The 27,876-nt window shown below is 46.1% G+C and overlaps 1 protein-coding gene across 1 annotated transcript in view; it reads right to left on the reverse strand.

The window, feature by feature from the left end:
• IPO5 (importin 5) overlaps window positions 1-27,876 on the reverse strand; it is a 397,964-nt gene that overhangs the window by 183,961 nt on the left and 186,127 nt on the right. Inside the window, exon 15 of the mRNA XM_086947880.1 lies at window positions 24,735-24,818. Coding sequence (XP_086804006.1) covers window positions 24,735-24,818 — 84 coding nt within the window. The remainder of the gene's footprint in view (window positions 1-24,734; window positions 24,819-27,876) is intronic.

Here is a 27,876-nt window from a genome sequence, read left to right on the forward strand (position 1 = left end):
GGAGGACTTGTGGCTCTCGATGTCGGTCGCTTAGGCTGCGACGACGGAGGTGAGCCAGCTCTCAAGCCCGAACGTCGTGACGACGACGAAGGCGGAGGCTCCTTACCCCTAGACGCTGAACATCGCCCAGTTGACGTCAGCGGAGGAGTCACCTCGACGCCGGTCGTTGCCCGGTTGTCGACGGCGGAGGTTTAATGCCCCTCGACGCCGACCGTCGCCCGGTTGACGACGGCAGAGGGGTCTTATCTCTCGACGCCGATGGTCGCAGAGTGGACGATGGCGGAAGGTCTGGACGTCTCGATGACGACATACATGTTCTTGACGGTGAGCCCGCCGTACACTGATACACGTCGTTTTTTTGAAGAATGACCCACCGGTTGCTCCTTTCTCAGCGCCGAGCCAGACGCTGAATCTGTAGGATGAGAAGACTCGCCCTTTGAAGGTTCTCTGGACCTCTTCTTGGCTGGGGACCTCCCTCTTTAAGACCTATGGGCTATAGACACGAATCCTCTCTCTGTCCTTTAAAGTTCTTGATGACAGAGATTCACAGTGAGGGCAGGTCCTTGGGTCATGGTCTTCAGGTAAGTACAGAATGCATACCTCATGGCTGTCCGTCTTTGCCTTCTTCTTGCCACAAGGGCATTTGCCAAAAAGGGAAGGCATTTCAAGATGAAAAAGCAAACCAACAAGAGAAAACCTACTTGACTAGATGAAAAACGTCGATGTAAGGTCAAAAAAGTTGAACTGAGTGAATCTTCTGTTGGAAAATTGAAAAAAAAGAGTGGAGCTGTGTAACCAGGATCCTTCCTGAAGGAGCCGAAATGAACTGACCCAACTGTCACCCCTGAGGCATGATGGGATACTGGGGGTCATGAGTGCCTTAAAGGCACAGTGTCAGTTTTTGGTATCATGCAGCTACAGGTTAGCTTTTCAGTCAGCTTTCTATGCTTTCAGGATATAATGAGAATTTCTACTGCTTTTTCAGCATTAAAACCGTTTCAAAACAATCTTTGGAGTTGATTTTCATGTTTTCTAATGCTTATGTTCATGTATGGTGGAAATTCCTTACAGCATAATCCAGCTCTATTGTGTATTTGGCTGATATATATATATGGGGCACATATAATATAGTGTTTCCGGGGTCCCGTGCATGGGCGGAAATATTCTAATGCTTATGACTATTGATGAGGATCCCCTGGAAGAGAACCTCATGTGCCAGACTGGATCTAGAAATCTTTACTAGAATTGCCCCCACACAGAGCTATGTGGCGCCATGCGGCCCTGCGCGGTGTTCATCTAGCCCCAGAAGGGACATTGGAGCTACATATGCATGCAACCCCTGCTCGCTGGTGTCAGTTTCTTTGAATTCTGTCCAAGCTGTCAGACACTGGGCTTATTAACGGATCAGTTTGGATTCTACGTAAAGATGGTGGAGAGTCCATTCCACTGAATGAGATGGGATGGTGATAAAGAATTTACAGGTTTAAGAATCCACTAAGAAAACAAGTTACTTACCTGTAACTTTAGTTCTCCAGTATTGGAACTTTCATAGATTCACATGCCTGAATCATTCCCCGTCGTCGAGACAGGAGTCTCCGGTACATAAAAAAAGCAGTGCTTAGTAGTATAGCAAACTGAAAAGAGGCCTAGGCCCATTTCCCTTTTGCAACCCATAGTCTTTGTTATGTAAAAAAGCCTAAACTTTTCCCTGAAACAATCAGAGCTCCTCACCCTCTAGAGAGAACCTTCTGCCCCTCAGATTTTTCACGCACTTGTGCAAATAACACTTCCTGTGCTAAATCAGAGGTGAGCCTCTCAGGGGAGGAGGGTGGGTGCATGTGAATCTATGAAAGATTCACATACTGGAGAACTAAAGTTACAGGTAAGTAACTTGTTTTCTTACTCCAGTATTGGAACTTTCACAGATTCACATGCCTGAATCAGAATAGCGAGCAGTGAAAAAACAAAGCACCTTTTCCTGATACCTTACATAATCGTGCAATACCATTAAAAAATAAAGCATAATCCTATATACATATATCAACACTTATATAAAATGTGACTTTTTAAACAAGAGAAATTATGGATGGAGGGATGCAAGAAAGGCTCACCGTTACTGGATGATATTCCGCAGTGCAGCCTCTACCACCGCCGCATCAGATTCTGCGGCTGCCTCCAAGCAGTAATGCCTGTGAAGGCGTGCGTAGATGCCCAGGTTGCTGCTCTGCAGATATCCTGGATTGGCACTCCTCCAAACAGTGCAGTGGATGTGGCCACCGCCCTCGTGGAATGTGCACGGACTCGTGCATTCAAAGGCTTTCCAGCAGCTTGATGACAGTAGACAATTGCACTGGAAATCCATCTGGCAATTCCCCTCTTTGACAGTGGGAAACCTTTCCTGGGTGCGCTGAAGGAGACTAATAACTGAGAAAACTTGCGAAATGTTTTAGTTTCTTTCAAGTAAAATTTCATACATCTCTGAACGTCCAGCGAGTGCAATACTCTTTCTGCCGCTGTCGATAGATGAGGAAAGAAACGTTTCAACACCAATGGTTCGTTCAAATGAAAATCAGTTGGCACCTTCGGAATGAACTTCGGGTCTGTCCTGAGAATCATTCTATCCTCCTGGAAATGCAAGAAAGGCTCCTGAATCGTAATAGCTTGTAGTTCACCTACTCTTCTCGCTGAAGTCAATGCAATGAGAAAAGCCACTTTCCAGGACAAGAACTTCAGGTCTGCCCTGTGTATAGGTTCAAATGGTTTTTTTTGCTTTTTGAAGGCACAATGGTTCAGTTTTTGGCCTGATTAGGTCCTGGAGAAAAAAGGTCTGAGTAGCGAGTATTTAATAAACGCTGGGGAGCAAAGACTGTAGGTATTGGTAGAAAAATTATTTATTTTAATCTTTTCTTTTTCATAGAGTATACATAAATATTTATACTGTATTTCAGGTGCTCAGGTGAATAATACGGTGCAGGACGTGACGAAAGTGAACAAAGTGAACGAACTGTCACACAACAACAACAAGGTTAAAAAACAATTATATACAATAGAATGAGTGCAAAATCCTTGGGTATGTCGACGGCGTTTCGATCTATATGGCTTTAGATCATCATCAGGACTGATGAGCTTCCTGAAACTGTAAGAGTTGGTATTTTAGTTACACATTTTAAACCTACATATTTATTTGTTTGGGCTTGCATTTATTGTGCTCCCCGGGGTTGGTGAAATAACATGCACATGTTTGTGATACATCACATGCGCATTGAAAATGAATTATCAGAGGTAAAGGGTGTAATTTCTTCATCTAGGAGTGCAGCATATATATCGTATCTATAGCCAAAGCCGAGTTGGGGCTGTTCATGGACGCATATTTGGATGCATGCATTTATTAAAATCATTACAAACATTGAATGACTAATTTATTTTGGTTACCTTGCCAAGGAATTCTCAGGCAAGGATGATATTTGCAGAAACTGAATTGGAGGTTGCTTTCTGGAGAGAATATAGTGATAATCTAAATTGTAAAAAGTAACACAAAAAACAAATTTGAGAGATATGGCTAAACTGAGACTTAAATATATTCGAAAGCAGTGTCAGCATGTCATGCTGCTTGTCAAAGATGAGGGGGTCATTTAGTTAAAAACAAGGATAATTAGTTAGAGCTGCTTAAGTAAGGAGTGGGAGAACTTACATAATAATTAATCAAAAGGGTCTCAATTTTGATGATCCAGGTATCGCTCTGTCACTGTGAATTAGACGAGGGTCCTACTAGGACTTTATTTTAAAACAAAGCATAATGGTTAGAGCCTGTATCCTGTTGGTAAGTAATTCTACATTAGTATTGCAGCTGGATGGGGCAGGAGAACTTACTTGGAGCATTAGACAGAGCGAGGCGGTCCGCTTGTGCGTGTTCCTCGCTGTCAGAATTTCAATTATGGGCGCCTAAAACTATAAAGGCGCGTGTTTAGTGAAGCGGTAAAATTAAACATTTAAACATCTACAGTACAGCGGTGCGCTAGTGAAGCCTCCTACTACGGGGTACACTTACGTGGATACTGTCAATTTCTGGAAGTGGGTAGGGGATCTGCTTAAGCGCGTTCGTCGCTGTCAGAGTTGCAGTTGTGGGCGCCTGGAACTGCAAAGTCGCGTATTTAGTGAGGCGATAAAATTATACGTTTCGTGGGGGGAGCCTAGTTATATGGATTACACTTACTTTAATTCTGGCGTTTGTTCGAGGCACGAAGGGGGTCCGAATGTATCACCAGCCGTTGCTCTCAGCTTGCTCGGAGCTGGAGCCGCCATTAGTAGCGTGTTGATCATGCGCGCGCAGGTCCACAATTGCGTGCAGTTCCAGGCGCCCACAACTGCAACTCTGACAGCGACGAACGCGCTTAAGCAGATCCCCTACCCACTTCCAGAAATTGACAGTATCCACGGAAGTGTACCCCGTAGTAGGAGGCTTCACTAGCGCACCGCTGTACTGTAGATGTTTAAATGTTTAATTTTACCGCTTCACTAAACACGCGCCTTTATAGTTTTAGGCGCCCATAATTGAAATTCTGACAGCGAGGAACACGCACAAGCGGACCGCCTCGCTCTGTCTAATGCTCCAAGTAAGTTCTCCTGCCCCATCCAGCTGCAATACTAATGTAGAATTACTTACCAACAGGATACAGGCTCTAACCATTATGCTTTATGTTTTAAAATAAAGTCCTAGTAGGACCCTCGTCTAATTCACAGTGACAGAGCGATACCTGGATCATCAAAATTGAGACCCTTTTGATTAATTATTATGTAAGTTCTCCCACTCCTTACTTAAGCAGCTCTAACTAATTATCCTTGTTTTTAACTAAATGACCCCCTCATCTTTGACAAGCAGCATGACATGCTGACACTGCTTTCGAATATATTTAAGTCTCAGTTTAGCCATATCTCTCAAATTTGTTTTTTGTGTTACTTTTTACAATTTAGATTATCACTATATTCTCTCCAGAAAGCAACCTCCAATTCAGTTTCTGCAAATATCATCCTTGCCTGAGAATGCCTTGGCAAGGTAACCAAAATAAATTAGTCATTCAATGTTTGTAATGATTTTAATAAATGCATGCATCCAAATATGCGTCCATGAACAGCCCCAACTCGGCTTTGGCTATAGATACGATATATATGCTGCACTCCTAGGTGAAGAAATTACACCCTTTACCTCTGATAATTCATTTTCAATGCGCATGTGATGTATCACAAACATGTGCATGTTATTTCACCAACCCCGGGGAGCACAATAAATGCAAGCCCAAACAAATAAATATGTAGGTTTAAAATGTGTAACTAAAATACCAACTCTTACAGTTTCAGGAAGCTCATCAGTCCTGATGATGATCTAAAGCCATATAGATCGAAACGCCGTCGACATACCCAAGGATTTTGCACTCATTCTATTGTATATAATTGTTTTTTAACCTTATTGTTGTGTGACAGTTCGTTCACTTTGTTCACTTTCGTCACGTCCTGCACCGTATTATTCACCTGAGCACCTGAAATACAGTATAAATATTTATGTATACTCTATGAAAAAGAAAAGATTAAAATAAATAATTTTTCTACCAATACCTACAGTCTTTGCTCCCCAGCGTTTATTAAATACTCGCTACTCAGACCTTTTTTCTCCAGGACCTAATCAGGCCAAAAACTGAACCATTGTGCCTTCAAAAAGCATCATTCCACCCCAGGTTCTACTAAGTGGGGTTCCCTTGTTTATCAAAAACATAGGTTCAAATGGTGGCTTCATCAATTGAGGGAGTACAATATTCCGATTCCATAATGGTGGTGGAGGCTTTACTGGTGGAAAGACTCTGAATATCCCTTTCATAAATTGTTTGATAATCCTTGAGGACCATAAAGATGGGCCTGACAATGACCTCCTGTAGCGGGATAACGCAGCCAAGGGCACCTTGATGGAGGCGTGTGCTAATCCTGACTTTGCTAACAGCAGAATGTAAGGTATAATTTGATGAGGTGCAGCAGTCAGAGGATGAACATCATGTCTTACACCACAGACAAAACCTCTTCCATTTCATCCTGTAGGTTTTGTTGGTACTCTCCGCTCTGGCCTTGGACAGGATCTCCCTACATTCGTGTGAGATATTCAGATGGCTAAACTCAGTGTTCAGGAGAAAGGCTGCTAATCGCAAGGATTTCGGGTCAGGATGGAGCACCTGCCCCTTGGACATTGTCAGAAGCAATGGAATTAGGCACAACCGAATTGGACGGTCCTCCGACAGCAGCAGTAGTTCCGTGAACCAGTGTTGTCTGGGCCACCACGGGGCTACTAGGATCAGCCTGCACGGCTCTTTCTTGATCTTCACCAGTACGCGGGGGAGAAGAGTAATTGGAGGAAAACCGTAGGCAAAGATGCCCGACCATGCCATGGAAAACTCATTCCCCCAAGATCCCTTCTGGGGAAGCCAGCTTGCGAAGTACTGGCCTTTTCTGTTTTCCCTTGTAGCGAAGAGGTCCACTATCGGTGTTCCCCATCTTCGAAAGACACTGTCCAGGATCGCCTGGTCTAGCTCCCATTCGTTGCCGGAGGATTTTAGCCTGCTGAGTGTATCCGCCTTGACGTTCTGATCCCCCGGGAGGTGTTCTGCTGCCAAGGATATTCCTTGCTGAAGAGCCCATTCCCATATCTCCTGGGCTTCCTGAGACAGGGAGAGATCTCGTCCCCCCTTGCTTGCTCACATAATGCATCGCCGTGGTGTTGTCTGTTCTTACCAACACCGGCGAACCTTTTATCCTTGGCAGAAAAGCCAGTAATGCCAAGCGGATCGCTCTGAGCTCCAGCAGATTTATTTGTAATTGCTGCTCCTGTGCCTTCCAACGACCGCTGACTTGAAGGTCCTGAAGGAAAGCTCCCCATCCTTCTAACAACGCATCCGTCGTTACCACTAGCGAAGCCGCTCTTACCAGAAATGTCAGTCCTTGAGACACGTTTGCTTTGTGTCCACCACTTTGCTGCCTGTAGCATCACTGGTGTCAGCAAGGATTTGTACCTGCGGACTGAAAGACTTTTTTACCAAGTCTTGGAAGAGGGACACAATCCTCAGTTGTCTTTCCTCGGAGGGAAATGCTTTGTTACATTCAGTGTCCAATATTGCCCCCAAAAATGTGATCACTTTTGTTGGGTGGAGGTTTGACTTTCCCTCGTGAAGTCAATCCTAGATCGGCGAATAAGTCTTTGCAGGCCTGCGTCGACGCTCTGGCTTGCACCTTTGATGGTGCTTTGACTAACAAGTCGTCGAGGTAAGGAAATATTTGATGTTTTTGCTTCCTCAACACTGCCGCCAAAGGAGCCAGACATTTCGTGAAAACTCTTGGCGCTGACTTCAAGCCGAATGGCAGTACCTTGAATTGGTAATGTCTTCCGGCTACCCAGAACCGAAGGTACTGTGTGTGCAGGATGTATCGGCACGAGGAAATACGCGTCTTGTAGGTCCAATGTGGTCATATGATCCCCTGGGTTTAATAACGGAAGGATGTCCTGCAGAGATACCATCCTGAAAGATTGTTTCTTGAGATAGGCGTTTAAGGATCTGAGATCCAGAATGGGGCGCCACTGGAGCTTGTTTTTCTTGATAAGAAAAAAACGGGAGTAAAACCACTTGTTTACCTGGGATTTTGGTACCGGTTCTATTGCTCCCTTTCGGAGCATTGTCCGAATCTCCTGCCGGAGTTGATGCAGATGGTTGGCTCTCTGGTGCATCGGTGGCGTACAAGGGGGCGCTTGAAGAAATTCTAGGGTGTGACCGAATTGAACTATTTTGAGGACCCATTGGTCAGTTGTTATTTTCCGCCAATTGTGAAGATAGTGGCAATCATTCCACCCAGGGGAGCATCTGCCAGAGCCGGAAGACGGAGGTGGTCATTGTCGACGGGTGTTGTCCTTTCCCCGGCCACCCGTCCTCTTGGAGTTGATTTTGTATATCCTCCTGATTGACGCTGGCTGTATTGCTGACGGTAAGGCTGCAATGAGGACTAATTAGAAGAAGAATATCACCCCTGTTGGTATCCTCTATACGAGGACTATCCTCTACCCCTGGAGCCACGAAAAGGGGTTTTTCTGTATTGCAGTGTTCTCAGAGCCTTTGCCGTATCAGTATCCTTGATACTCTCCAGAGTTTCATCAATATGTTTCCCAAATAATTCTTCTCCATTGAAAGGGAGGTCTAAAATCTTGTTTTGCACCTCCGGTCTAAATGCTGTCGCTCGCAGCCATCCTTGCCTGCGCAGGACCGCAGCTCCTCCCAATGATCTAAATGCCGTGGCAGCTATATCCATAGCGCAGTCTAAGACTTCAGCCGAAGTCCTCTCTCCTTCCATGAGAATTTTCTTCGCCTCCTGCTTCTCTGGATCCGGCACCAGGTTAACGTATGGAGACTGGTCACACCACATCTGCCTGTCATACCTTCCCAAGATAGCGAGGGCATTAGCAGCTCTCACAAGCAGAGCCGACATTAATGAAAACCGTTTTCCCGCGTTATCCAACCTTCTGCCCTCTTTGTCTGGAGGTGCTGCAATCGGAGCAGATGGGTTCCTGGATTTCTGTTGTGCCGCCTGAGTGATAACAGAATCCGGTTTGGGATGTCCCAAAAGGCAAGATGGAGCATCAACTGGTGCCTTATACTTCTTCACCAGTCTGGCCAGAACCGGTGTTACCGTTGCTGGCGTCTCCATGACCTTTAATCCTTCCTTCCAAATATGACACACTATAGGCAGGTATCGTACGGATTTCCGATAGGAGTCCTTGAAGTCATAGAAAACATTACGTTTTCTCTTCTGTCATGGTCAGTGCAAATGTTAGTGGCTCTTTCAATCAAATTATGAAATCCACTAATGTCCTCCGGTGGAGAATCTACTGGTCTCTGCGGAGGAGTTGAAGGTGATGGGGCGATATAGTCATGCCATTCTGCACTTGTGTCCGCAATCTCACCATCCTCATCCGAGGTATCGTGGTGTGTCGTCGGCGGTGGGGACCTAGCAGTAGGTTCCGGTACAATCTCTCTCCTACAAATCGGCGTCCCTGGAACCAGTAGCCTCTAGGGCTTGTTGAGCGACTGGAGTCGCTGGGTATCTCTTCCTATAATCCTCCAACATTCCCTGGAGATCATTTTACAAAGATGATGGCACACATGTCATCTCCCGTTGCTTTTGGCGATATCGGTGCTGTTCCTGGGGTTGTTCTTGATAACCCCCATATTCCTCCTCAGAATAGTCTTCTTGGTACTTGACCTGTAATTGCGAAGGGCTACTGGCAATTCCATACTCATCTTCTTCCGAATCTTCCTCCTCCAGCAGGTGAGATGGCAGCAATGGTGAGACCTTGCTTGGAGATGTAACCTCCGGTGTTATAGGTTTTTTTCCAAGGCACCAACCTTTTTTCTGGTGTTTTTTTCCCTAGTCGACGAGCCAGTCGACGAGATTCCCATTGCCGACCAATTCATAGTCGTCGACGCCACCGTCGACGCAGTCCTTGTCGACGTAGTCGGCCTAGTTGACGCTGCCGTCGACGACAGTCCTAGTCGACGCCGCCGTTGACACGGTCGTCGACGTCCTAGTCGACGGTGAAACCGTCGAAGATATCGCAGTCGACGGTGAAATCGTAGACGCTGTTCTCACCAGCCTTAACATTATCCTTTTTCGTCGACGACGGAGGTATTATTGTCGTCGATGGTCCCTTTTTGTCGACGGTCCCATCGACGGAGCTGAAACAGCACCCTTCTCTTCAGAAGGCGTAGAAGAAGACCATTTAATGGTAATCTTGATCTTCTGAGGTGACTGTGGTGGATCGGAGGTAGATTTTGCTCCTTTCACCTCACCAGCAGAACCCTTCTTCCCCCTTAGATGAGACTGTAGGGGATTTTGAGGGACTGCGCCCTGAAGACCCTGGAGTGGTCTTTTTTGGGGCCTTCTCAGGTCTTTCCCCTGAGGAATGTGTCTGAGGAGACCTACTTCTCTGAGATTTTAGACACCACAGATTCCTCCTCACTCTCACTTGAGAGGATTTCCTTCCTGGCTTTGACCTTCTGGAGCCAGATCAGTAGACTTCCCTCACGATCCCTCTAGGTCTTATTCAAAAAGGTACGACATACCTTACAATCGGCTGCCTTATGGTCTGGATAAAGACAGTAGATGCAGTCCTTGTGAGGGTCATCTGTATAAAGCCTCTTCTTGGAGCAGGTGGAACAAGCTCTAAATAATCCTTTCTCCTTATCAGACATGGTTGATGTAAAAACGTCAAATCCAAGTCAAAATACTGTAGAAGTAAAGAGTTTGAGCAGAGCTCAAATGAGACTCCCTAGCACAACGTGCGGTAGAAAAATCTGAGGGGCAGAATGTTGTCTCAGGAGTGTTCTAGAGGGTGAGGAGCTCTGATTGGTTCAGGGAAAAGTTTGGGCCTCTTTTACATAACAAAGGCTATGGGTTGCAAAAGGTAAATGGGCCTAGGCCTCTTTTCAGTTTGCTATACTACTAAGCACTGCTTTTTTATATACCGGAGACTCCCGTCTCGACAATGGGGAATGATTCAGGCATGTGAATCTATGAAAGTTAATATGTATTTTACACTCCACATCGAGCAGATTGATCAAAAAAAGCATCTTGAAAAGATGGGAAGTGATTGAACAAGAGACAGATTTCAAAGATGTGTTTTTTGACAAGCCACTGTTTGCACACACCAGGTCGAAGAACATAAAAGATACTGAAACATTCTCAGATGAATACAGGTTCAGTACGACACAGAGGCATGGTGAAATGTCATAACTGTGGCCATTGTGGCAACGTAATGACAGGGGAGGTGTTCACACATCCACAGACAGGCAAACACATACAGTTAAGACATACATCAGACTGTAATACGAGTAGAGCAGTCTATGCTATAAAATGCCCATGCGGGTTGGTATATGTGGGTAAAACCACAAGAAAAATCAAGGTCCGTATAACGGAGCACAAGAGCCTAATAAGAACAGGGAACCCTAAATCCAACCTAGCAATGCACTGGAAAGACAGACAACACACTATCCCGCAATTGCGTTTCACAGTGTTAGAAAGCATCAATCAGGATGTGCATGTTGATACCAATCGCCAATTATTGCAAAGGGAGACATACTGGATCCATAGGTTGAATACGTTAGAGCCGCAAGGTCTCAATGATAAAATTGAATTTGCATGTTTCCTATAATACTAATATAATATTGTAAATTGTTACTATTGTTTGGAAGGCAACTTTGTCATAACCAGCACTCATTTAGCGGGGCATAGCACAATGGACACTTTCTTTATTCATACATTGAAAGTCTTTTACACATTTAGTTAGCATTTTAGCTTAGGTTTGCAGTAGTTTTATTTTTAGACGTTTTTCCGAGTTGACTGACTAGGTAAATATGGCGCCCATTTCCAGTTTGGACAGCCAGTGAGTAGTCCGTTTTCAGTGTTTATGCGGAACCGGCAGGCAACACATTTAGGAGGGGTTAGAGTTAACGCACATTAACGCAAGACGACGAGACAAGTCTCGAAGCACCGATAGCGAGGTAAGAGCAGCGTAGTGCGCAGGCTAAGGGTTGGGAGACTTAGTCAACACGTTTGAGCGGGACTCTAATAACGTCACGCTTATCCTCTTTAGAGTCAAGATCCTTGGGACAACACACTGCAGGGGAGAGCCATCATCCGGAGAGGTAGGCGGCGGCTGGTTTCCGCACTTGTTGACACTAAGGCTCAAGATATGGTTAGCATAACCGGTTACTATTCTGTCTCATTACTCAGGTTTTGGCATCATGATACAGCACAGTCGTTTATAGTATCCAGTCAGGTACCCCGATATTATTGGTTCTTTTGGGTTTAAACACCAGTGGTGGTTTTCAGTCATGTTTTCAATGACACTGGTGGAGGCACAGCTAAGCTGGTACTCGTTTTGACAAACTTGCATGAGAGTATTATACTTTTAAGGTGGAGCATGGGGCTCCCGTGTTTTCAATTCTTATTGTTATTGTATCAATTTTTTTTGTAGTATTCCCCTGATGAAGGTATTGCTATACCGAAATGCATTGGGACCTACTGATCAAAATGAATGGATGTACATGAAATAATGTACCAAGATTGAAGAATTAAATACAAGACAAGGATAACTTCAAAAAAGACGTTCTCCAGTTGAATGATTTCTATTTGCTTTATGAACATTTACAAATAATGCGTTTTATAATTTGGTTAAACATTTTTTACTACTGTGGATTCTACAGATTACAGTGTTGTACAGAGCACCCCATAGGGGGCATGTGAAAAGTGCGTCGTTTTCAGACAGTTCTCTGTTTGTGTTACAATCTATGAAAGTTCCAATACTGGAGTAAAGAGAGTTACCAAAGGTAAGTAACGTGTTCAGATAAATGCTTCTAATCACAGACTCCTCACTTTAGGGAATACATGCCAAAGCAGTACATCTGATAGTGGGTCTGAGTGATGCCTCAAACCTGAAAATCTTGCAGCCCGAAAGGGCAACAAATCACTGTTAAGCAGGCAGAGTTCGGTTGCCATAGCTTAGTTAGGAGAAGAAATGCAATGTATGGTGATGTGTACAGGTCACTGGCATCTTGCAGATCCAGAAAAAGTTAGTCATAAAGGGTACACTTACCCTCATCAATATAGTTATCGGCACAAGATTTGGAAGTTTCTGCGCGTCTCATTAATGACACCAAGTGTGGCTGGACGTTGCAAAAGGCCTTTTAGTTCACCTTCATGCAAAGTATGCACAATGACGAGTTGTGCCTGGAGCGGAGGCAACAAAGATATTGTGGCTGTCCATCACATGACAGCTGTAGGCTTTGCATTGTTTAAACCCTGTGGTTTTAGGAGGGGAAATGTCCCTTGTGCACTGGAGGAGATTTGAGAACCCGAAAACGGTCACAGGATTTGATGGAGCTCTTAATCCTTGTAGGAAAGCATGGAAACAAATGAACTGACGAAATGCAGAAGAGGCGCATATATAAGTGCCCCAATGTCCCATTCAGAGCAGGACTGATCCGGTGCGGAGCTGCACAAAGCTACCTGCTGACTCGTGAGGGAACTGCAATAAAAATTCTCCAGATCCACTCTGGCGCCTGGATGAATTCAAAAGGGGAGACACCAGCCGTAAGTAGTAACAGAAATAGGGTTACCACTGGCTTTCTCCCCAATATCAGATGTCTAAAATGCAAAACGAATATGCTACTTACCAGTATGCATCAGTTCTTGGCATGTAGGGCAGTTGATATTCATATCTGTGCATAGATCGCCGCCTAGTGTTGGGTCCGGATGATTGCACATTGTTGTCCTGGAAGAGTCTTCGAAGTATCACGAGATAGGTGGCTCCTCCTCTGGACTACAGTGCGCATGGGCACCCCCCTCCATCCTCAGATTGTTTTTCGGCATTGTGGCAGAGATGGAGCGTAATACAGTGAGTGATGTACATGCTATATAGTAATTCTGAATGCTACAGGCGCCGGGGAGGAGGGTGGGCGATATGAATGTCAGCAGCCCTACATGCCAAGAACAGATGAATACTGGTAAGAAGCATATTCGGTTCGAGGCATGTGGGCTGCTGAATTCATATCTGTGCATAGATTACATAGCAGTCCCTCCTGTTAGCAGCGGCTGCCCGTGCCAGCTGCAGCAGTCTGAAAAAGAGTTTCGAGAACAGCCTGCCCTACAGCTGCCTGCTGTTTTGAATGTACATCTACGCAGTAGTGTTTCGTAAATGTATGTGTGGTGGACCATGTGGCTGCCTTGCATCTCTCTTCTAAAGGAATATTTCCCAGGAAAGCCATGGACGCTCCTAACTTACGTGTGGAGTGTGCTCTTGGAGGAATGGTTAGAGTGCGTTTAGCCTTAGCATAGCAAATCTGTATACACTTAACGATCCATCTGGCTATCCCCGCTTTGGAAATGGGGTTGCCTTTGTGCTGTGGAGAAGAGGCAACAAAAAGCTGTTTTGTTTTCCAGAAATCCTTTGCTCGGTCTATATAGTACATAAGAGCTCTCTTGACATATAATGTGTGTAGGGATCTCTGCGACATTTTCTGGATTAGGAAAGAAAACTGGCAGTTCTATGGTTTGGTTCATGTGGTACTGCGAAATCACCTTAGGCATGAATGTGGGGTTGGTGCGTAGTACAACTATTTGCGTGGACCTGTATGAATGGCTCTTGAATGGTTAGTGCCTGGAGCTCACTAACTCTTCACTGAGGTAATGGCTACTAGGAAAGCAACTTTCCAGGTCAGAAATTGAATCTCACAAGAGTGCAGAGGTTCAAAAGGTGGTCCCATCAGTCTGGTGAGGACCACGTTCAGGTTCCAGACTGGTGAAGGTGGGTGTCTGGGAGGTATTACTCTTTCGAGTCCCTCCAGAAAGGCTTTAATGGCAGGCACTCTGAATAGTGAGAGGTGCTGCCTGTTCTGAAGATAAGCTGCTATTGCGGATAAATGTATACGACTGGAACTGTACGCCAGATTACATCTGTATAAGTGCAACAAATAACAGATAATGTTTTGAATAGATGCATCCAGTGGGTTGTCATTGTTGTTAGAATATATGACAAACCTTTTCCATTTAGCCGCATAGCATGCTCTGGTTGTGGGCAGTCTTGCCTCCTTGATGATATTCATACATTCTGGCGGCAAGTTGAGGTAGCCAAATTCTAAGACTTCAGGAGCCAGATCGTCATGTTGAGCTGTTGCGGATCTGGATGCTGAATGTCGCCATGGCTCTGCGTCAAAAGCCTGGGTGTGAGGTGCAGCCTTTGATGCGGTACCACGGAGAGTTCTAGAAACGTGGTGTACCATGGTTGGCGTGCCCACATTGGAGCAACCAGGATGAGTGTCATCGAGTGTTGCCTCAGTTTGCGTGCCACTAGCGGTATTAGAGGTGCTGGGGGAAAAGCGTACGAAAATTTGCCAGACCAGTTCATCCATATCGCATTGCCCTGTGACTGCGGATGTGGGAACCTGGCGGCGAAGCTTTGGCATTATGAGTTTCCCCTTGTGGCGAATAGGTCTATCTGTGGATGACCCCACTGTTGGAAGTAATGTTGGAGTACTGATGGGTGTATCTCCCACTTGTGCATCTGGTGGCTGTGCCTGCTGAGCAGATCCGCCATCTGGTTGTCTTTGCCCGGGAGGTGTTCCGCCATGAGGAAGATGTTCCTCTGAATGGCCCACTTCCACATGCTCTGAGCCAGATGAGACAACTGTGGAGAGTGCGTACCTCCCTGCTTTTGTATGTAGTACATGGCAGTCATGTTGTCCGACCGGAACACAACCTTGTTGCACAAGTGTACTTTGAAAGCTTTCATTGCCATCAATTCCAGAAGGTTGATGTGCATCTTCTTTTGCTGTGCTGTCCATAGTCCCTGCACTGTGTAGTGGAGTACAAGAGCTCCCCATCCCTGGAGAGATGAGTCAGTCGTAAGTATAATCTGTGGCACAAGCTCCTGGAACGGTCGGCCCTTGCAAAGGTTCTGTGGGTTCCACCAATGCAGAGAGTTGTATGCCCGACCGCTCACCAACACTAGGTCTTTTAACTGTCCTTGAGCCCGATTCCACTGATTTGCCAAGCACTCCTGAAGCGGGCGCATATGCAGTCTCGCGTGCGGGACTATGAAGATGCAGGAGGCTATCATGCCTATCAACTGCATGAACACTCTGGCTGGAAGAGAGTGTTGGGGGTCTGAATTTTTGTATCAGCAATTGCATGCGGTCTATCCTCACTGAATTTGGCTGAGCTTTGGCTGCCAGGGTGTTTGTCGCGCCCAGGTACTGTCGTACGTGGGCGGGCTGAAGATGTGACTTTGGATAATTCAGCGAGAATCCCAGATTGTGAAGGAGATGAATGGTGCGGGACATGTGGCTGGCACACTGCTGGGCCGTCTTTGCTTGAATAAGCCAATCGTCCAGATAAGGGTAGACATGTATGTGCTGTCTCCTTAGGTGTGCTGCCACTGTCGCCAGGCACTTTGTGAACACCCTGGGTGCCGTCGTTACTCCGAAAGGGAGGACTTTGAACTGATAATGTTGATTTTGAACAGTGAACCTGAGATACTGTCTGTGTGATGGGTATATGGAAATAGACATCTTTTAGATCTAGTGTTGCGAGGAAGTCTCCCTGACTGAGTAACGGTAGAACCTGCTGTAAAGTGAGCATATGAAAATGCTCCGACAGAATGTAGCTGTTTAGAGGCCTGAGGTCCAGTATGGGTCTGAGAGACCCGTCCTTTTTGGGTATTAAGAAATACAGAGAGTACTCCCCTGAGCCTTGGTCTTCTACAGGCACGAGCTCTATGGCCCCTTTTTGCAGCATGCGGACGACCTCCTGCTGCAATAAGTGTAAGTGCTCTGCGGACATAGGACGGTATCTTGGTGGTATGTTGGGTGGAGTGGATATTAGCGCTAGACAGTACCCGTACTGGACAATGTCTCTTACCCACCTGTTTGTGGTGATGGATTTCCAGACCGGCAGGAACTGTTGGAGTCTCCCCCCGACAGGTGTATGGTCGGGGGCAGTGACAGGGCGTCACTGTTTGTTATTAGCAGAGGATCTGGAATTGTTGTTTCCTCTTCCTTTGATGTTTCCACGGTATCCACCCCTGTTCTGTTTATTGTAGGTGGTTTGTGTACCTCCTTTATTACACTGTTTGCTGTGTGTTTTGGCCTCTTGAAGGTCCTCTAGTATTGGAGCGACAAAAAGAGCCACCCCGAAACTGCTGCGACTGCAGAGCCCCCATAGACTTTGCAGTCTCGTTGCCCTTTTTAATCTTCAAGGGTGGTGTCAACCTCAGGTCCAAATAAGTAGTCTGGGTTAACCGGCTGATTGAGGATAGTAGTCTGTATTTCTGGTTTGAATCCAGAGATTCTCAACCAGGCATGCCGTCTTAGCAGGACGCTAGTGTTAATGGCCCTGGCTGCAGTGTCAGCTGCGTCTAGCGCGCACTTAATGGAAGCATTAGTGATAAGCTTGCCTTCCTGGATTAGTAGCTCTGCTCCCTCCTTGTACTGATCTGGTAGGTGTTGCAACAGTGTCTGAAGGGTATCATAATGGGCCCTGTCATAGCTGGCTAAGAGTGCCTGAGTGTTGGCAATGCGCCAGATGTTAGCTGCCTGCGCTGCCACTCTTTTTCCTTAAGTTTCCAGTACTATTGACTCCTTGTCAGGAGGGGGAGCGTCACCGTAGTTTGGGAGTTCTCCCTCTTACGTGCATTTGAAACAACTAATGAGTCCAATGGCAACTGTCCTTTAATATAAGTAGGGTCCACAGGTGCCGGTCTATATATTTTTTCAATTCTAGGGTTTAATACCCTTGCGTTATCTTTAAAAATGTCACCAGCAGGCTTAAGGACCCCTTTGAGCATGGGCAGAGTCTTGACGGTTCTTTCCGAAGTGGAAAAGGTGTCCAACAAAAAATCTTCTTCAACCGGGTCAGCATGTAGTTGTACATAATGGTTACCTGCCGCTCTTTCAATAAGGACGTTAAAGGCAGTAGTGTCCTCGGTAGGAGATGTCTTTACATTGTATGCATGAGTATCAGGGGCATTTTGTGGATCTTTTGGGTCAGCAGGGTCCACCCATGGTTGGGTTTGATCATCGGGATCAGTGTCCACATGATCAGTGTCATCCACGTTTTCGTCATCCCCTGCATCCACATCAGAGTATGTGAGTGAAAAAGAGTGAGGTTCTTGTCCATAGGACTGCAGAGGTTCCACAAGAGCTGGCGATGTGGTTGAATCCCTTTTTTTTCTTTAGTGGAATCCTATGACTCCATGGGTGTTTCAGGTATTATTTTACTTTTATACAAGGATAGTCTACCAGTGTCTGAGTCGAACTGCCTCGACTCCTGTTCTTCAGGCTCTTCTGTAGCCTGTAGTCCCATTGACACTCCTTTATTGGCTCCGATACCCTTTTTTGGTTCGAACATCTTTGGTCGCACCATCGGTGGCAACCTGAATTTGATTGGTGTTTGAGTGGTTGGAACGTTTCCGACCAACTTTGGGGTTGGGGCATTTTTTGGTCCGACAGTTGTAGCCTTTTCCCCGATGCGTTTGAGTGATTCCGACACCTCTTTGGACACGAATGGGGTCGGCTGCGTCGACTCGACAGTGTCCTTGGAGCCGGTCTTTGTTTTGGCCGCAGGCGTAGACAGAGGATCGACCCCCTCTTTCGGGTCGATCACTTTGTCTGTGCCGATTTTCTTCGGCGCCGACTTCGCTGGTTCGACAGCCTTGACTTTGGTCTTTGGCACCCCAATCTTCGGCTCGATGACCTTTTTGAATTTGTCGGTATCTACGTCCTTTTTTTGTTTCTTCGGCTCAGAGGGGTTTGAGGCCTTGGAACCGACCAGAGTTAGCTGCACTTTTGGTTTTGGCAGTGAAGCTTTCGGTTTCTTTGGATCGACCGATGGCATTTTCGATACAGATGGCTCTTTATATGTGTCCGTAGCCAGGCCTTTATGAGGGGCTATAGAACGAGTCTGTAGATCTCGGGTAAGGTCTTGTGGCGATCCCTCGGCCTGAGCCTTAAGGAGTGCTTTATCTTGGACTCCCGTATCGACGGTGAGGCCTAGCTCCTCGCCTGAGCTATCTTCTACGGCTCCAAGGGCCTCCGAGTAGTCTCCTACCTCATCAATGACGCTTTCTTCCTCTTCTAATATTTCCTCATCTTCGGCGTCATACTCTGAGTCATGGCTCGAAACAGGATCCGAGTGTTCACTGGCTTAGGTGCTGATTTCTGCAACTCCAAACGAGCCGCGTGACGAATCCGAAGAGTTTTCTTCGACCTGAACCGGGCACAGGCCATACAGTTGGCCTCGTTGTGATCCGGGGACAGGCACTTGTTGCACACCGGGTGGACATCGATGTGCAGGTATTTTGCATTGCAAAGTGGACACCGTTTGAATGGGCTTCTTTCCATCGTAGGTCGAAGATCGGTTCGAGTATGGAAAGAAAACCTGCAGATTCCTCGATGTCCTTCCGAAGCAAAGTTATCGTTACCAAACGAAACTATACTGACGCTGTCGAAAGCCTTTTGGCTTTGTAGAAAGTTTTCCTAACTTGAGCTAAGCTAGTAACATCCGAACCCAATGGCGGAAAAAACAATCTGAGGATGGAGGGGATGCCCATGCGCACTGTAGTCCGGAGGAGCCACCTATCTCGTGATACTTCTAAGACTCTTCCAGGACAACAATGTGCAATCATCCGGACCCAACATTAGGCGGCGAACTATGCACAGATATGAATTCAGCAGCCCACATGCCTCGAACACATGGTGTTTTACCAAGGAAGAAAGAAATCCAATGTCAAGTTTCAACCTTCCCAAAGGGTCTCCAGCCACTAGCGGTGGCACAAAGGCTGGCTGTAACTTCACTCTACCCTGTCTACCTACTGGCCATATCAAGCAGTCCAGGCAAAACCAATGTCCACACACTATATAAATACAATCACTGAGGTGTTTTCTTCTTGCCAATAAGATGATTTTTGCAGAGGATACCTCGAAGACAAAGCATTAGCTGGTACCCGTAAAGATCAAATCTGCCATGGACACCATAAAATATCCTGTGTCATTGTTAGTGTGCACCTCCAGGCAATCCTACAGCTCTGCATGACTCCCAGACATAAGCTTCTATCAACCACAAAGTGACCAAACTCCAATCTACTAGAGTAGTAAATTCTCAATCTGTAGGTGACGATTTCCAATGTACCCCAATCTAGGCCTAGTAGCTACACAACCTTTTACCTACATGTATACTACCTTGCTATGCATAAAGGTTCTAGCACTGACCTTTTACCTAGTTATGTGCTGAATAAATGTAGATTTTTTTTGGAAACCAGCCTTATTAATTATGCATGAGGATTCTTAGAAAAGTCCATGCACGCAGCTTATTAACAGCATGAACATATTCTATGTACAAAGTCATGGTTATCTTCCTCCTAGGGCGAAAGAACTACTTTGCATAGTCTTAGTTCTTGTTCTAGGTTAATTTTCATAATCATACCTACAACTCACGGATTATGTAAGGAACCCAGAGGCTATCTTTATGGTATAGAGACACATATCAACACTAGTTAGAGGAGAACCTTCACGCTGACACTAGACACTGAGGTACTGGCCTTCAGAAGCTCCAGCATGTAGTGGTCAGACATCCCCTGCGGGGTGTCCAACTCGAGGTCAAGACGGGGTCCTTTGTACTCTCCCATCAGGTAATGGGGTTGGCTAGTCCCTATGGGATTCTTGGCTTTATACCGACATACACGTGCTAGGTCCAATTACGTACTCTGTTGGTGCTTCCAATCTTACACATCTGTTTTTAATGGTGGTCGCAGTACATGGTTCAATAAATGTACATTGAAAACGTCTCCATCATTTATTCTGTGTATCTCTCCGAAACCAAGTGAGCCTGAGTGACTGCGTGAAAAGTACTGTACTATTTCCAAGATCCCTGAAGGATCAAGAGTGGTCATGTTCAATATTTGCCAGAATCTATTTGCTCCTTGGTAAAGTTAGGGGGCAAGCTGGTCTAAAGGCAGACATATCCTTAGCGGGTGTCTGGAATCAGTCTGGACACCAACCCCTTAGTTTGTTGTCGGAACGTGCAGATCCTATTAGGAACTACACAACAATAGTGGGTGTATCTCGAGGTCATAAAGGCAGAGTGAGTCAGCACTGCCACCAACCAAACCTTAAGGTTTTCCTCCAAAAGAGGATTCCTGACCAAGTTATTCCTCACACATACACACAACTATCAATCTCTATTTGGCATTCTAAACACATCTGCCATCTCTGCCAAATGGTTGGCACACTTAATTAATGGCCATCCTTGTATTATCCTCAGGCCTTCTACAAAGTCAACGTAGAGATGCTGGTTTGTGTTAAGGAGTGTTCGAGAGACTTTCCAGACCTGCGAACCACATATCCATAAAAACAAGAGCAACTAAAACATTAAGGTGCTACTCAGTGGACAATTAAAGCTAACAGGAGGATTTAAGAATAGGTAGTGTCTTAAGCCCTGCAATGTGGCTCAACATGCAAGATTTGAAGCCATCACAATGCTGAGATAATAGGTTACCTTGCTTCCAATTTCACTTGAGGGTCAGATGAAATGACAATTTTTTCCTGGGTTTCTGTAACAATCAACAGCCCTCAGAACTGCAATTCATTAATTTTTTTATGGTTGTTGTTTAGATTGTATCCCCCACATAGCATAGCCCAATGTCCGTCCTGTTCCATCCAATTTGTAGCAACAATTATCCAAAGCTACAGCCAGTCGCTTGGAATCAGCGATGTGACCATCAATGTGCTGTTTAAAGTCCACTAGACAAACGTCCAACAAATGCTTGGATAACAAAAGGCTTTAGAAAAAAAAAAGGATCACTTTGGTACCATTCAACCAGACGGTTTGTTATCGCTTAATTTTTAAGTTCCCTGTTCCACTGTACTGCGCAGAGCTAAGAATTATGTTGCTCATGTTCTGCTCTAGTTTTAGGCGGGGAAGATATCATACTCCTCCGGATTCAACATTTGCTAGGTCTGTTTCAAATTAAATGTAGACTGCCAGTGCAGCACATCTATTAATATATAGTGCACATACCAGTCATCCCTTCAATGGTTTGGAGGTAGCAAAAATTATCTGTAGCAGGAGCTACAAAGTGAACCGACGGGGGCACTTGACTTACCTAGTTTCAACTCCTCTGCTTTCAGTGCTCTAGGAACTTATATTCAACACCAAGTCCCTCTTTGTTTCACAAAAGGGCAACAGGAGTAGAAATCTTCATGTGTCCAGGAGGCGGGCTCATAGTAAGTTTCAAGTATTGTTTTCAGACTACCCAAATCACTGAACACTGGCAGGCACTGGATCATCAGTAATGCCTGATCGCAAAACAGCACAGGAGAAATCTCACTGCTTTAACGTTGAGCCTGTCATATAGACTGCATATACTAAGCTCCTGACTGGTTACTATGGTGTGAGCCACAGTGTGAAAGCATATTAGAAGGTGCTAGGCGGTCATTAGGCTTGACTTGTGTGCAAGATAACAAAACCTGATCAATGTAGTGCAGAAATTGTAATCCTTGTGCACTGCTAATGTTCCAAGCTGTGCGGAATCGCACCTGCTGCGCAAAAAAAATAAATCAAAACTCAAAGACGCAACACTGCAGCATGGTTTTGGAGGGCCGTTCATGCGTTATGAACGCGCATGCCTAAACATTTTTTTTCTTCAAAAAGACATTTATTTTATTCTCTGTTCAGAGATGTATCTTTAATAAAAGAAAAGCAACAAGAGGGAGGGAACACAGGAGAAAAAGCAATGTGGAGCCGGAGGGCATGCAGAAGCACACAGGCAAGAGCAACACAAATGCAGGTGGGGAGAAAAAAAATAAAGCACATGGGAGTAAAAGGTAGGGGGACACGAACGCTGAGAAACTGGAGCACTCGCATGGTGTTTATTAAGAAATAGCTCCCTGGAAGTGAGCAGAGGAAGCATACAATCCAGAAAACCAAAGCAGGTATGGTCTATAGGAGGAACAAACCAGAAGAAAGACTGAAAGAAAGCCATCCAATAGAAAGCAAGCAGCACATATGAGTGACATCAAAGCCTACTAAAGGTAAACAATGGGCAGGCCCCTGTATGTTTCTAGCAAGCCTACAATGGGTCTTTCACGATGCAGTGTATGGTAGGATCAATGTTACAAAATGAATTTGTAGTTCTAAAAATAGGAGAGCAGAGGTGGGGAGGAACAAGTTGTAGTGTAGTTCCTATATTCCCAATAGGCTCTGTGCATTGGAATAGTATATCCTATAGATAGGACGTAGGACTTAGGTCAGTAGGTCTCTTTCAAATATACTAAACTTAATAGTGAGTGCCACCTAGCTCAGAGGTCACTAGAAACGTTGAGTTCACAAAAAGGTATTAGTTTCTGACAACCGCATAAACATGACAACTTAGTTTCCCTAGGACTGGAATGACCATCTTTAGAGTTGTGGAAACAATAGATAAGTATTTCACTCAGTCAATCGTGTATGCTTCGTTTCTACAGAGTTGCAGAGAAATAGTAAGACAGGCGTTTTCAATAAAAGGTTTATTGAACAGTCTTCTTACTCATGCAAGAGAGGTGAACTGCTACAATCATTAGACAGAATGCAAAGTATAATGTGTACAGCGAGAATAGTATTATAAAATAATACTGTAAGAGCATTGCATGGTTTCTAAGCCATATAAAAATGCATACATAAATGCACAGGCTAAAATACTCAACTGGTGCTTCTAAAATACACCTACCCCAATGTACCTAACCCAAGTCTAGTACGAGGTAGGAAGCAAGTATGGTATTTTGCATGGGTTTAGTTTTGCCAATAATCTACCAAAGGTTTCTCTAGGTTCTAATCAGCTCCATACCTTATAATGAAGGAGGTCTGGTATCTCTGCCTCAGGACTATTTCCCAACACCCTGCAAGGGGAGTCAGAAACACTAGAGCTAGATTTCTCAGCAGAGGAGGGCAGCTTCCTGATCATTGCATCAGCTGGAGAGTCTGCTTCCTTCGGCACTTGATGTAGCGAGCTGCGTCTGGCAAGTAGGTGGTCGAACTGCTCCGAACCACCGTGCTTTGTCATTGCAAGTGAAGGTATAGTTTACCTTATAGGTGTTTAGGAATGCCAAGTTTGACGTAAAGTCGGGAATTTGATGGTCATGAATGAACCCCTGGGGAATAGTTCATTGTAAAACGAAGTTCTTGGAGAAATCAATATTCAAGCAAGGGGAAGTCCCTAACGGCTTAAGCTGGTTTTCCAAGAAATCGTTGACGTTTGGTGAACGAATGGAAGTAGCCATGCCTGTATTTGGGTAGCATGGACTATGCCTAAATAAGGGCTTGATTTCGATGCCTGTATGAGGGCAACGCAAATTGTACCTATATAAGGGCATGAATCGGGAAAATCCATTCGGAATCTAAAACGACATACAACAGAGTGGAGTATCTGGTGAGGTGTGAGAAGAAAGGCAAGTCATGAAGAGATCAACAAGGGAGTGGTGGGAGGCAACACAGGGAAAGGAGAAAGAAGCACAAGAGGGAGAGAAGAGGTAGCATAGCAGGATGGGTGTAAAAGTACACGAGACACATTGCAGAGCAAAGTTGTGGTCATTTGCAGAAAAGCACATGAGAGTTGTAAACATGCACTCATGGAGTACTAAACCAAAAAGTAGTTACCTAAAAGCAGCAAAACCAATAAGGTGGTAATTAGGCTATGCTAGAGGGGAGGGACAAACAAGGTGAACAAGTAAAGTCATCCAATAAGAAGCAAGAAATGAGAAACAAAGCCAACCAATGGTAAACAATGGGCATCCTAAAGCACTCTGTAGTTCTTGCTAAGCCCACAATAGGTCTTTTCAACCAGACAGCTTGTGCTTTCTGGTAGACCTTGCACTGTGTGGGAGGCAAGACCTAAAAGTACAGCAAGTAAGGCGGAGCCAATTGGACACTTTCGGCACACATTTAGTTTAAATGCTTAATTGATTGTTCACTTTTAGCTTAATTTCTTGAACTGTGCATTTGTAACTCGAAAACATAGTTTAGTTAGCTTTTTCACTACAATGTATTAAATTGGGTTATTTCAACAATGAATAAGAGTAGGAAGGAATATATCAGGAAATTATAAAAACATAATGCCTAGGACTCACTTGAGGATCGTCATCTTCCAGGTCACTAAAGTCAGTTTGAGTCTTGAGTAGCAATTGCATTACGTCAGAGGCATCCTGCATAAACTGTAAGGAGAAATACATGGCATCAGGGCAACTTCACTCGCGCAACTTATTTTGAGGGGGTGAACATCCCCTCTGAAACAAGAACTACTACAGTATACTTCTGATGCAACGAAGAGGGCACAAACGCAAAAGTTACTTTCCTTTGGTAACAATATATCTGTAAGACACAGTAGTTAGTATTAGATTCCTTACCTTAGAATATCCCCAGGCGTCAGACTGGATCCGGAAACTTTTGTGTAACAGTACCATTGCACGCCGGTAGGCGTCGTCTGCGGCTCCACGTCAGTCGTCGGCGCCGGGATGACGTCACCGGAGTACTTAGATGCCGCCCTCGGGCGCTGACATCAGTTCTTATACACGGCTTTTCTGCGCCAGAAACGCAGAGCCATGATAAAGATGCCATGAAACTAGGGCCCAGTAAGGGGATGACCTTAACCCTAGACATCGGTTCGCAGAACGGGGAGGATGGGTGGGGCGGTAAGGAATCTAATACTAACTATTGTTTCTTACAGATATATCGTTACCAAAGGTAAGTAACTTGTGCATCTGAAAGAAACAGGTTAGTATTAGATTCCTTCCCTTAGAATAGATACCCCAGCAATATCAACCCCGGAGGTGGGTCTGCGAACCAATGATCACACCAGAAAGTCCTGGAGAACGAAACGGCCAAAATAGCCATCTCTCCGGACTTGGCTGTCCAGGCAGTAGTGTCTTGCGAACGTGTGCAGAGAGGCCCCTCTAGCTGCCTGACCGATATCCTGCAATGGGACTCCCCGACTCAGGGCAGTAGTAGCCGCCGTGGCCTGAGTGGAATGGGCATGTAGCCCCACAGAAGGCTCCTTTCTAGCCAGAGAGTAACAAGCCTTGATGCACAAGACCACCCATCGAGAAATGGTCCGTTTGTGCACCGCCTTCTTAGCGCCCACGTAACCAACAAAGAGTTGGTCATCCACCCGGAACTGGCGTGTGCGATCCAGATAGAATAAAGAGTGCACGTTTTGGGTCCAGACGGTGGAGCCTCTCTTCCTCTTTCGAGTGATGCGGAGGCAGAAAGAAGGTGGGCAAGGTGATGGACTGCCCGATGTGGAAGGCTGCGACTACCTTGGGCAGGAAAGAGGGCCGCGTCCGCAACACAACTTTGTCCAGATGGACAGAAAAGAAAGAAGGTTTAGAAGAAAGGGCCTGGAGCTCACTCACTCTCCTGGCAGAGGTGATAGCAACCAGGAAAGCAGTCTTAAGTGTAAGGAGGCGAAGAGGACAATTATGAAGTGGCTCAAAGGGAGCGCACATCTAATAAGTTAGAACAAGGTTCAAGTCCCACTGAGGCATCACAAAAGGAACAGGCGGAAGCATATGAGTGATGCCCTTCAAAAACCTATTTACAACTGGGGACTTGAACAAAGAGGGTTGATCAGGGAGCCTTAAGAAGGCAGAAATGGCAAGAGAGGTAGCCCTTTAGAGTGCCCAGAGCAGAGCCCTGCTGGGCAAGAGAAAGAAGAAAGAGGAGAACCTCTGAAAGAGGGCCAGAAAGGGGATCCACACCCTTTGCTGTGCACCATGCCACAAATTTGTTCCACCTGCAGGCGTATACCGATTTTGTGGAGGGATGCCTGGCTGCCAGAATCACATTAGACTTCAGGAGGCAAGTCAAATGGCCTCAACTGCAGCCGCTCAATCTCCACGCATGTAAGTGGAGACTCAACAGGTTCGGGTGGAGGACAGTCCCCTGCTGCTGCGACAGAAGGTACTCCTAAAGAGGCAGACGAATCGGGGGATCGACAGACATGCCGAGTAGTTCGGGATACTAGTATCATCGTGCCCAGTCTGGAGCCACAAGGACGACTTGGGCCCGGTCGAGTCTGATCTTCAGCACTCTGTGCAGAAGTGGTTGAGGCGGAAAGGCGTACAGACTGCAACTCCACTCTTGTCGATAAGCGTCTACAAGCGAGTGCAGAGTTGGAAATTCTAACGCGCAGAATTGATAACATTGCACGTTCTCTTGTGTGGCGAATAGATCTACCCAAGGCTCTCCCCACTGCTGACAGACCTTGCGCCACGTCAGAGTTGACACCATTTGTGATCCATCATGCACCGACTGCTGAGTTTGTCCGCCCTGGCGTTCAGGGAACCTGCCAGGTGTTGAACCACCAGGGTCACGCCGTGATATTCCAGCCACTGCCAGAGGCGCAGAGCCTCCTGGCATAGGGTCCACGACCCCACCGCGCCCTGTTTGTTGCAGTACCACATGGCGGTGGTGTGGTCCGTAAACACCTGCACTACACTCCCTCGGACAGAGGGGAGGAATGCCTTCAGTGCAGGCCGGATCGCCCGCAGCGCCAGAAGGTTGATGTGGAGTCGGGACTCCGCCGGAGACCAGAGGCCTCTGATCTCCAACTCTCCTATGTGGCCCCCCCCAGCCCTGGAGGGACGAGTCCGTCAACTGCATGTTCCGGTTGGGGTAGGGAGAGGGATCTGTCGCAGACCCAATCGCGGTCCGTGAGCCACCACTGCAACTGTCTTGCAGTGCCCTCTGAGATCAAGACATGGTCGGACAAGTTGCCCTGATGCTGGGCCGACTAACTTCAGGTCCCACTGCAGAGCCCGCATCCGCCACCTGGCGTGATGCACAAGAAGGATGCAGGAGGCCATCAGCCCCAGAAGCCGCAGCATCAACCTGACCGAGACTCGGGATAACGTCTGAAAGATCGGAATCAGAGCCTGAACATCCCGAACCCGCTGTTCAGGAGGATAAACCCGAAACTGCGCAGTCTAGAACTGCTCCGATGAAGAGGAGCTTCTGAGAGGGACACAGGTGTGACTTCGGCACATTGATGGAGAACCCCAGCAGGTGCAGGAGGTCGGCCGTAATCTGGAGGTGGCCGTCTACAGTCTGGGGCGAACCCGCCCTCAACAACCAGTCGTCGAGGTAGGGGGGAAGACTGAAACCCCTAACCTGCGCAGATAATCTGCGACCACCGCCTTCACTTTCGTGAACACCTGTGGGGCGCTGTAAGGCCAAAGGGGAGCACGGTAAACTGAAAGTGCTTGTGACCTACCG

Source organism: Lissotriton vulgaris (assembly GCF_964263255.1).
Source record: "Lissotriton vulgaris chromosome 8 unlocalized genomic scaffold, aLisVul1.2 SUPER_8_unloc_1, whole genome shotgun sequence".
NCBI lineage: Eukaryota > Metazoa > Chordata > Amphibia > Caudata > Salamandridae > Lissotriton > Lissotriton vulgaris.